Source organism: Oncorhynchus tshawytscha, linkage group LG05 (assembly GCF_018296145.1).
Source record: "Oncorhynchus tshawytscha isolate Ot180627B linkage group LG05, Otsh_v2.0, whole genome shotgun sequence".
Classification (NCBI taxonomy): Eukaryota; Metazoa; Chordata; class Actinopteri; order Salmoniformes; family Salmonidae; genus Oncorhynchus; species Oncorhynchus tshawytscha.
This window is the reverse complement of record NC_056433.1, coordinates 877,807-889,727: the sequence shown is the minus strand read 5'-3', so window position 1 is coordinate 889,727 and position 11,921 is coordinate 877,807. Positions and strand designations below refer to the sequence as shown.

Genomic DNA, 11,921 nt, shown 5'->3' with positions numbered 1-11,921 from the left:
GGCGGCCTAGGAACAGTTAACTGCCTGTTCAGGGGCAGAACGACAGATTTTTACCTTGTCAGCTCGGTGATTCAATCTTGCAACCTTTCGGTTACTAGTCCAATGCTCTAACCACTAGGCTACCCTGCCGGGGTAGCAGGGGAAGGGGTAGCCACCCTGGCTATATACAGTATTAGAGTGTAGCCCAAACTGTTTGGACGCTACAGATAGAAGTTGGCAGAAGAGACTTCAGACGAGTCGTGTGAAGCTAGTGGGCGTCCTAGAACATGTGTACGTGAGAGTCTTTCAATAGTGTGGTTATAACCAGGGTGGTCATAATATTGGCGGATGTGGGGGATTGAGACACAATATATATATATATATATATATATATATATATATATATATATATATATACACACATCTCTCTAGCTTAAACAGATGGATTTTGATAGGGATTTTATTATGTTAATTAGATTTCCGCAGGGGTGCAGGAATTGTAGGCTAAGGGTTAATATTTAAAACATGGCCACAGAGAAGTGGGGGTTAATTTGGGAACTGGTAATGGCTGTCTGGTATCCACATCCTGGGGAGTCTAACTAGCAGGCTGTTTTCTGTCCAGTTATGTAGACCACTACTCCCTGACTGTGCTCTGCCAATGCCCTCTACTCTTCCCTGTCCCCCTCTTCACTCCCTCTCACCCATAAAACGTATCACCTCTTTATACAATCCATAAAGCCTTAAGAGCCGCCTAATCATTTCCAATAAGCACACACCATGTGTGCGCCAAGAGTGGGGTGTCAAAACTGTAAACCAACGGTAGCCAGTACAAACCCTGTCATGACACTACTTAAATAGTCTGGTAAAGACAGGAATCTTTCATCTCATTATGTTTTTGTTGTTCATTCACTCAGTACTGATTGCACATTTATTTATCTTGCTTGGTAAAAAAAATAAGAAATAGCCTAAAACAGTGTTGAAAACAAGTCACATAGCTAGCAAGTTAGCAAGCATGGCGTTTTCTTTTGACAGCCAAAAAGGTCACGCAAGTAAGCAGTAATGTTGGTGTGTTTAATCTGGGTGCACCCCACCTCCCTGGACACTTGGTGTGTTTAACCTGGGTGCACCCCACCTCCCTGGACACTTGGTGTGTTTAACCTGGGTGCACCCCAACCCCCTGGCCATTTTTACTTGTGGATGGCATCTTCAGATGGAATACATTTAAAAGGAACTTGTCACTGTATTAAAGGAATGGAAGCTAATATGTAGGCAATCACATCACTTGTAATTGGCTACAATCCACCTTTGCCCTCTGAATGAGAGAACTGCATGAATGAGAGATGTACTGGCCTTTGAGATCAAATCAAATTTCATTAGTCACAAGCGCTGAATACAACAGGTGTTGACCTCACAGTGATATGATTACTTATGAGCCCCTAACCAACAATGCAGTTTAAAAAAATACAGGTAAGAATAAGAAATGAAAGTAACAAGTAAATTAAAGAGCAGCAGTAAAATAACAATAGCGAGACTATATTTTACCTATATACAGGGGGTACCGGTTAGTTGAGGTAATATGTACCTGTAGGTAGAGTTATTAAAGTGACTGTGCATAGATAATAAACAGAGAGTAGCAGAGATGTAAAAGAGGGGGGGGGGCAATGCAAATAGTCTGGGTAGCCATTTGATTAGATATTCAGGAGCCTTATGGCTTGGGGGTAGACGCTGTTTAGAAGCTTCTTGGACCTAGACTTGATGCTCCAGTACTGCTTGCCGTGCAGTAGCAGAGAGAACAGTCTATGACTAGGGTGGCTGGAGTTTTTGACAATTTTTAGGGCCTTCCTCTGACACCGCCTGGGATAGAGGTCCTGGATGGCAGGAACCTTGGCCCCAGTGATGTACTGGGCCGTATGCACTACCCTCTAAAGTGCCTTTCGGTCGGAGGCCGAGCAGTTGCCGCCATACCAGGCAGTGATGCAACCAGTCAGGATGCTCTCGATGGTGCAGCTGTATAAACTTTTGAGGATCTGAGGACCCATTCCAAATCTTTTCAGTCTCCTGAGGGGGAATAGGTTTTGTCATACCCTCTTCACGACTGTCTTGTTGTGTTTGGACCATGTTAGTTTGTTGGTGATGTCTCCACTGCAGCCCCGTCGATGAGAATGGGGGCGTTCTCGGTCCTCTTTTTCCTGAGTCCACAATCATCTCCTTTGTCTTGATCACGTTGAGGGAGAGGTTGTTGTCCTGGCATCACATGGCCAGGTCTCTGATCTCCTCCCTATAGGCTGTCTCGTCATTGATCAGGCCTACCACTGTTGTGTCATCAGCAAAATGAATGATAGGGTTGGAGTCGTGCCTGGCTGTGCAGTCAATCCTTCGCGTCCGACTCGTTGGAAGAAAAAGGATTCCTCGGTGAGGAATCGCTGTCCTGATAACTAGAAGCTCTTTCTGGTCATAAGACACGGTGGCAGAAACATTATGTACAAAATAAGTTACAAATAATGCGGAAAAACATTCACAATAGCACGATTGGTTACGGGATCGGTAGCTATTCCATTTTTTTTCTCTGCCCCTTTTCTCTGCTCTTGCCAACGCTATTCCTTTCTCTCTGTGTGCCCAGTGAGGGCTGGATGTGTTCCAGGGAGCCAGGGTAGACTGTGGAGAGGTCACATAGAGAGAGGACACCATGGTAGGGCACAGACTATGGGCTAGATTCAATCTGTGTTGTGGAAGATCTGACATATGAGCTGATATATGCAGCGCTATACTGTGAATGCAGTCTCTGCTAACACAGGAACATTGCCTTTAAACTTCTATCGCACTGTAGCGCAGCTATTCAGCACTACGGATTGAATCGAGCACTGAATCTAGGCCTGTGTGTGTGTCATAGACGTAAGGTGTGTGTCTGTCTGTGTGTGTGTCATAGACGTAAGGTGTGTGTCTGTCTGTGTGTGTGTCATAGACGTAAGGTGTGTGTCTGTCTGTGTGTGTGTCATAAGACGTAAGGTGTGTGTCTGTCTGTGTGTGTGTCATAGACGTAAGGTGTGTGTCTGTCTGTGTGTGTGTCATAGACGTAACGGTGTGTGTGTCTGTGTGTGTGTCATAGACGTAAGGTGTGTGTCTGTCTGTGTGTGTGTCATAGAGGTGTGTGTCTGTCGTCATAGTCGTAAGGTGTGTGTGTCTGTCTGTGTGTGTCTGTCTGTGTGTGTGTAGACGTAAGGTGTCTGTCTGTGTGTGTGTCAGGTGTGTGTCTGTCTGTGTGTGTCATAGACGTAAGGTGTAGACGTAAGGTGTGTGTCTGTCTGTGTGTGTGTCATAGGCGTAAGGTGTGTGTCTGTCTGTGTGTGTGTCATAGACGTAAGGTGTGTGTCTGTCTGTGTGTGTGTCATAGGTGTGTGTCTGTCTGTGTGTGTGACGTAAGGTGTGTGTCTGTCTGTGTGTGTGTCATAGACGTAAGGTGTGTGTCTGTCTGTGTGTGTGTCATAGACGTAAGGTGTGTGTCTGTCTGTGTGTGTGTCCACTCCTACAATAAGAGTCGACCAGTCTATTCCTTCTGGTTTTGAACCCATCTCTTTATTCAGCCTCGTAATAAAATGACAATCTATCACAGGGCTGCCATGACAACCAGGGGCAGCTGTCAGTCACCACTAAGTCCTGCTCCCCATCACCATGACAGAGACTGTGGTATTTTTAACACAGTGCAACATGTCAACAACAACACGTCAACAACCCCCCCCAAAAAACTCCAAATCAAAGACAGCAGCTAAAACAATAATCCACATTCACCCATTAGTATCTATGGTATAGTAGTGTGTTTTTGTTCATTCATATAGTTTAATAATAAAAGCCTTCTCTGGGTAATAAATAGATTCACATTAACCACCTTGTTAACCTGTTAGCCACTCCATGTTTACGCTAACTAACTCCACATTCAAAACAATACAACAATTTAACCCAGGGTGAATTCAGTGGTTAACACCCGCAGACTGTTGCAGACAGAAATGTAAGAAATAGAGCTGACATGATTCTGACATACAGTTGAGTCTGTTCTACTGTAATCCAGTTCTGAATGTTATATAACGTTGCTCCCTGCTGAATAGAGACCCCTGCTTCCTGCTGGCCTCACCCAATCACCTTATATGTAGGTTTCTGGATCATTCTGATTGGTTTGTTTTGCTTCCATTGGTGCAAGCTTCTCGACCCTCTCTTATCCAATCCAGAGTTCGGAAGGAACGGAAAATAACCGCTAAAGAAATAAAATCATGCCGTCTGGTTAATCGCTTCTTTACAACAGGCTGTTTCCCTGACGACAGAGTGACTTGACAACTGACAACATGGTGGTGCTGCTGAGCCCATATTATTAATGCAGGGACTGATGACTGATATGTGTATGGTAGGTAGAGGCCGAGCCCTAATGCTGAACTGGGCCAGTGAGTCAGTGGAGTGAGTCTCTTTCCAATATGAGAGAAGCATGCGAGACTTGGTTCTGGGTTCAGAGATGATGGAGTTTGATGTGTGACCTGCATCTATAGGCAGAGGGCTCTATAGAGCCATACTTTGTGCTAACAACCTGACATCTCCTTTACACTAGCCATTAGCCTAGCACCCTGCTAACACCTCCCATACAGATTAACCAAAGATTTTTTATAACTAACCCAAGATAGACAGGAGTCTGTCATTTCCAATGGGAGCAAATAAACCATAGTGGGCAGAGCCAACCACGAGCTAGTGAGATCCTATTGGCACATTCTAACATTTATTTGCATATTTCCATTAGGGAACGCCTACTCTGAAGTGCGTGTGTGCAATAACTCAATTCACCCTTACACTTTTTCTAAACAACACAATACTTTGAAACTTTCGTAAAGGATAAAGTATACAAAACGCAGTACACTCTGCTTGTTACAGATTCTAGTTTGGGAAACAGAAAAACCGTAGAGGTCAAATGTTTCATTGATGAGAAAATTTGCAGAATGTCGGCCAAAATCCTTCTCCCACTGCCGGCCACTGTGCTTCCTCTCATCACCATATTTGGTGGAGCTAGCTATTAGCCTAGCATCCTGCTAACAACGCCCATACAGATGAACTGTTCAGAGCTAGCTATTAGCCTAGCATCCTGCTAACAACGCCCATACAGATGAACTGTTCAGAGCTAGCTATTAGCCTAGTATCCTGTTAACAATGCCCATTCAGATGAACTGTTCAGAGCTAGCTATTAGCCTAGCATCCTGCTAACAATGCCCATTCAGAGGAGCTGTTCAGAGCTAGCTATTAGCCTAGCATCCTGCTAACAATGCCCATTCAGATGAACTGTCCGGAGCAGACATGTCTTGGGGGGTGGTTGGGAGAGGATGGGAGAAGAGAAGGGGAAGGAGATGAGAATCTTGAAGAGGTGATCCACGGAGGGAAGTGGTGCAGAGAAAGGAGGTATGGAGTGGTGCAGAGAAAGGAGGCGTGGAGTGGTGCAGAGAAAGGAGGCGTGGAGTGGTGCAGAGAAAGGAGGCGTGGAGTGGTGCAGAGAAAGGAGGCGTGGAGTGGTGCAGAGAAAGGAGGCGTGGAGTGGTGCAGAGAAAGGAGGTATGGAGTGGTGCAGAAAGGAGGCATGGAGTGGTGCAGAGAAAGGAGGCGTGTTTAGTAATCTTCTTGGTCTCCCTGTGGCGCCTCCTCCACCTTGTCGTACTCTGGCGCCATGAAGCCATCCTAAAACACACACGCACACAGAGGTCAGGGGCTGGCTGGGGGTGTGTAAGTGTGTGTGTGCATGTGAAAAGTTGTGTGAATGGTGTGTGTGTAATTATTAATTTTATTCACCTCTAGTGATCAGGTAAGTTGTCTGAGAAGGTATTCTCTTTCTCAACCTCGCCCTGGGGAAGATTTACAGGGGAGAGGTGGAGAGGAAAGGGGGAGAGTTACAGGGGAGGGGAGAGGAGAGGAGGGGGGAGAGTTACAGGGGAGAGGTGTAACCTAGCTGGTAACCTGGTAACCTAGCTGGTAACCTAGCTGGTAGCCTAGCTGGTAGCCTAGCTGGTAACCTAGCTGGTAACCTAGCTGGTAACCTAGCTGGTAGCCTAGCTGGTAGCCTAGCTGGTAACCTAGCTGGTAACCTAGCTGGTAACCTAGCTGGTAACCTAGCTTCATACACTTATAGGGGAACTTGAGTGTTTTATAACTTGAGTCTATGGGCGAGTTATAATCCATGGAAAGCCGTTTAGACGACATTGATGGTGAGGAACCTTCTAACGTCAAGTTGTAAAACACTGAACTTCACAACACTCATAAAAAAAACAATTAAAAAAAACAATGGTTAGTATGACTATTAAACAGTTTGTTAATATTTTATTAGCTTGATTAATTCTACCTCCTATTTTGAACATGACTTTTAGAAGCTTCTAGTTGATGGAGCAGCAGCTCCTCCTGTAGGACTGTGCGTAATCACAGGACACCGCCCTCTACTGTGGATGGCAATATACAGCGCATTCAGAAGGTATTCAGACCCCTTCACTTATTTCACATTTTGTTACGTTACAGTCTTCTTCTAAAATACATTAAATACATGTTTTTTTCTCATCAATCTACACACAATTCCCCATAATGATCATTTTTGCAAATGTATTAAAAATAAGAAACCTAAATACCTTATTTACATAGGTATTCAGACACTTTGCAATGAAACTCGAAATTGAGCTCAGGTGCATCCTGTTTCCGTTGATCACCCTTGAGATGTTTCTACAACTTGATTGGAGTCCACCTGATATAAATTAAATTGATTGGATATGATTTTGGGCTCCCGAGAGGCGCAGCGGTCTAAGGCACTGTATCTCAATGCTAGAGGTGTCACTACAAACCCTGGTTTGATTCCAGGCTGTATTACAACCAGCCGTGATTGGGAGTCCCATAGGGCGGAACACAATTGGCCCAACATTGTCCGGGTTTGGCCAGGTTAGGCCGTCATTATAAATAAGAATTTGTACTTAACTGACTTGCCTAGTTAAATTAAGGTTAAATAAAAAAACATTTTTGGGGAAGGGAACACAACTGTCTATATAAGGTCCAACAGTTGTCAGAGAAAAAAACCAAGCCATGAGGTCGAAGGAATTGTCCGTATAGCTCCGAGACAGGATTGTGTCGAGGCCCAGATCTGGGGAAGGGTACCAAAACATTTCTGCAGCATTGAAGGTCCCCAAGAACACAGTGGCCTCCATAATTCTTAAATAGAAGAAGTTTGGAACCACAGAGACTCTTCCTAGAGCTGGCCACCCGGCCAAACTGAGCAATTGGGGGAGAAGGTCCTTGGTCAGGGAGGTGGCCAAGAACCCAATGGTCATTCTGACAGAGCTCCAGAGTTCCTCTGTGGAGATGGGAGAACCTTCCAGATGGATAACCATCTCTGCAGCACTCCACCAATCAGGCCTTTATGGTAGAGTGGCCAAAAAGAAGCCACTCCTCAGTAAAAGGCACATGACAGCCCGCATGACAGTTTGCCAAAAGGCACCTAAAGGACTCTCAGACCATGAGAAACAAGTTTATCTGGAATGATGAAACCAAGATGGAACTCTTTGGCCTAAATGACAAGCGTCACATCTGGAGGAAACCTGGCACCATCCCTACGGTGAAGCATGGTGGTGGCAGCATCATGCTGTGGGGATGTTTTTCAGCGGCAGGGACTGGGGGACTAGTCAGGATGGAGGGAAAGATGAATGGAGCAAAGTAGAGATCCTTGATGAAAACCTGCTCCAGAGTGCTCAGGACCTCAGACTGGGGCGAAGGTTCACGTTCCAACAAGACAACGACACAAAGCACACAGCCAAGACAACGCAGGAGTGGATTCGGGACTCTGAATGTCCTTGAATGACCAAGCCAGAGCCCGGACTTGAACCCGATTTAACATCTCTAGAGATATCTGAAAGTAGCTGTGCAGCGATACTCATCTAACCTGACAGAGCTTGAAAGGATCTGCAGAGAAGAATGGGGGGGAACTCCCCAAATACAGGTGTGCCAAGCTTGTAGCGTCATACCCAAGAAGACTCCAGGCTGTAATCGCTGCCAAAGGTGCTTCAACAAAGTACTGAGTAAAAGGTCTGAATACTAATGTAAATGTAATATTTCAGTTTTACATTTTTTATAAGTTGCCAAAATGTCTAAACACCTGTTTATGCTTTGTCATTATGGGGTATTGTGATGTCGTTATGGGGTATTGTGATGTCATTATGGGTATTGTGTGTAGATCGATGAGGGGGAAAAAACAATCCTATACATTTTAGAATAAGGCTGTGATGTAACGAAATGTTGAAAAAAGTCGAGGGGTACTTTTTCTGAATACTTTCCGAATGCCATGCTGTATATAGTGTATGTTTCAACATACACAAGTACAGTACCAGTCAAAAGTTCGACCTCATTCCAGGGTTTTTCTTTATTTTTTACTATTTTCTACATTGTTGAATAATAGTGAAGACATCAAAATTGTCACGCAGCTGTCATCAAATCAAAGGGTGGCTACTAAATATATTTTGATTTGTTTAACACTTATTTGGTTACTACATGATTCCATATGTTATTTCATAAATGTAAAAAATTGTAAAAAATTAAGAAAAACCCTTTATTCAGTGTGTGTGTGTGTGTGTGCCTGTTTTATCCAGTGTGTGTGTGTGTGTGTGTGTTTTATCCAGTGAGTGTGTGTGTGTCTGTTTTATCCAGTGTGTGTGTGTCTGTCTTTTTTCAGTGTGTGTGTGTTTTATCCAGTGTGTGTGTGTGTGTGTTTTATCCAGTGTGTGTGTTTTATTCAGTGTGTGTGTGTCTGTATTTTATTCAGTGTGTGTGTGTGTGTGTTTTATTCAGTGTGTGTGTGTGTGTGTTTTATTCCAGTGTGTGCGTGTGTGTTTTATTCAGTGTGTGTGTGTGTGTGTTTTATTCAGTGTGTGTGTGTGTGTTTTTTCAGTGTGTGCGTGTGTTTTTTTCAGTGTGTGTGTCTGTTTTGTCTGATTTATCCAGTGTGTGTGTGTCTGTTTTATTCAGTGTGTGTGTGTCTGTTTTATCCAGTGTGTGTGTCTGTTTTATCCAGTGTGTGTGTGTCTGTGTTTTATTCAGTGTGTTTGTCCAGTGTATTGTGTGTCTGTTTTATCCAGTGTGTGTGTGTCTGTTTTATTCAGTGTGTGTGTGTCTGTTTAATTCAGTGTGTGTGTGTGTGTTTTATTCAGTGTGTTTATCCAGTGTGTGTGTGTCTGTTTTATCCAGTGTGTGTGTGTCTGATTTATCCAGTGTGTGTGTGTCTGATTTATCCAGTGTGTGTGTCTGATTTACCCAGTGTGTGTGTCTGATTTATCCAGTGTGTGTGTCTGATTTATCCAGTGTGTGTGTCTGATTTATCCAGTGTGTGTGTCTGATTTATCCAGTGTGTGTGTCTGATTTATCCAGTGTGTGTGTGTTTTATCCAGTGTGTGTGTGTGTGTGTGTGTGTGTGTTTTTATTCAGTGTTTTTATCCAGTGTGTGTGTCTGATTTATCCAGTGTGTGTGTCTGATTTATCCAGTGTGTGTGTCTGATTTATCCAGTGTGTGTGTGTTTTATCCAGTGTGTGTGTTTTATTCAGTGTGTTTTATCCAGTGTGTGTGTCTGTTTTATTCAGTTTTTTTGTGTGTGTGTGTGTGTGTGTGTTTTATTCAGTGTGTGTGTGTGATTTATTCAGTGTGTGTGTGTCTGTTTTATTCAGTGTGTGTGTGTTTTATCCAGTGTGTGTGTGTCTGTGTTTTATTCAGTGTGTTTTATCCAGTGAGTGTGTGTGTGTCTGTTTTATCCAGTGAGTGTGTGTGTCTGTTTTATCCAGTGTGTGTGTGTGTGTGTGTTTTATCCAGTGAGTGTGTGTGTCTGTTTTATCCAGTGAGTGTGTGTGTCTGTTTTATCCAGTGTGTGTGTGTGTGTGTGTTTCATCCAGTGTGTGTGTGTTTCATCCAGTGTGTGTGTGTGTTTCATCCAGTGTGTGTGTGTGTGTTTCATCCAGTGTGTGTGTGTGTGTTTTATCCAGTGAGTGTGTGCTTTATCCAGTGTGTGTGTGTGTGTGTGTTTTATCCAGTGTGTGTGTGTGTTTTATCCAGTGTGTGTGTGTGTTTTATCCAGTGTGTGTGTGTGTGTTTTATCCAGTGTGTGTGTGTGTGTGTTTTATCCAGTGTGTGTGTGTGTGCTTTATCCAGTGTGTGTGTGTGTTTTATCCAGTGTGTGTGTGTGTGCTTTATCCAGTGTGTGTGTGTCTTATTCAGTGTGTGTGTGTGTCTTATTCAGTGTGTGTGTGTCTTATTCTTATTCAGTGTGTCTTATTCAGTGTGTGTGTGTGTGTCTTATTCAGTGTGTGTGTGTGTGTGTTTTATCCAGTGTGTGTGTGTTTTATCCCGTGTGTGTGTGTCTTATTCAGTGTGTGTGTGTGTTTTATCCAGTGTGTGTGTGTGTGTGTGTTTTATTCAGTGTGTGTGTGTGTGTGCGTTTTATCCAGTGTGTGTGTGTGTGTGTGTGCGTTTTATCCAGTGTGTGTGTGTGTGTGTGTGTGTTTTATCCAGTGTGTGTGTGTGTGTGTTTTATCCAGTGTGTGTCCTACCTCAGTAGCGTACAGTATATCCATGATCTTGGAGAGTGTTGGGCTGGAGTTGGTCTCATTCTCTTGACAGATCAACTCGATGTCTCTCAGCTTACTGAAGTAGAAATCTCTCTCTTTCTCCAGACCATCCACCGTCAGCTTCAGATCCAACATCTACACACACACACACACACACACACACACACACACACACACACACACACACACACACACACACACACACACACACACACACACACACACACACACACACACAAAAAGAGGTAGAGAGAGAGAAGGGGAGGCAGAGGTAAGAGCACCTAATAAGAGCACCTCCTCCCAGCTGCCCACTGCTCTGAGGATAGGAAACACTGCCACCACCGATAAATCCACTATAATTGAGAATATCAACAAGATTTTTCTACGGCTGGCCTTGCTTTCCACCTGGCTACCCCTACCCCGGACAACTGCCCGGCACCCCCCACAGCAACCCCAAGCCTCCCCATTTCTCCTTCACCCAAATCCAGATAGCTGATGTTCTGAAAGAACTGCAAAATCTGGACCCCTACAAATCAGCCAGGCTAGACAATCTGGACCCTTTCTTTCTAAAACTATAATTAAACTAAAATTATCTCCCGAAAATGTTGCAACCCCTATTTCTAGCCTGTTCAACCTCTCTTTTGTATCGTCTGAGATCCCAAATAATTGGAAAGCTGCAGGAGAACATTCTCCGCTATGCAATCTGGTTTCAGAGCTGGTCATGGGTGCACCTCAGCCACGCTCAAGGTCCTAAACGATATCATAACCGCCATCGATAAAAGACAGTACTGTGCAGCAGTCTTCATTGACCTGGCCAAGGCTTTCGACTCTGTCAATCACCACATCCTCATCAGCAGACTCAACAGCCTTGGTTTCTCAAATGATTGCCTCGCCTGGTTCACCAACTACCTCTCAGACAGAGTTCAGTGTGTCAAATCGGAGGGTCTGTTGTCCGGGCCTCTGGCAGTTTCTATGGGGGTGCCACAGGGTTCAATTCTTGGGCCAACTCTCTTCTCTGTATACATCAATGATGTCACTCTTGCTGCTGGTGAGTCTCTGATCCACCTCTACGCAGACGACACCATTCTTTATACTTCTGGACCTTCTTTGGCACTGTGTTAACAAACCTCCAAACGAGCTTCAATGCCATACAACTCTCCTTCCGTGGCCTCCAACTGCTCTTAAATACAAGTAAAACTAAATGCATGCTTTTCAACCGATCGCTGCCTGCACCTGCCCGTCCGTCCAGCATCACTACTCTGGACGGTTCTGACTTAGAATATATGGAAAACTACAAATACCTAGGTGTCTGGTTAGACTGTAAACTCTCCTTCCAGACTCAC

At 44.3% G+C, this 11,921-nt stretch overlaps 1 protein-coding gene across 3 annotated transcripts in view; it reads right to left on the bottom strand.

The window, feature by feature from the left end:
* Positions 1 to 3,530: 3,530 nt before the first annotated feature.
* Positions 3,531 to 11,921, bottom strand: part of LOC112235691 (microtubule-associated protein RP/EB family member 3) — a 53,998-nt gene continuing 45,607 nt past the window's right edge. For 2 of the 3 annotated variants that reach the window (XM_024404171.2, XM_042321305.1), the window contains 2 exons: positions 10,561 to 10,713; positions 3,531 to 5,679 (listed from right to left, as the gene is read on the bottom strand). In XM_024404171.2, the coding sequence (XP_024259939.2) occupies positions 5,611 to 5,679; positions 10,561 to 10,713 (222 nt within the window). In that variant the 3' untranslated portion in view covers positions 3,531 to 5,610. Of the gene's footprint in view, positions 5,680 to 5,790; positions 5,844 to 10,560; positions 10,714 to 11,921 lie in introns of all 3 variants that reach the window. The other variant, XM_042321307.1, reaches the window with a different exon arrangement.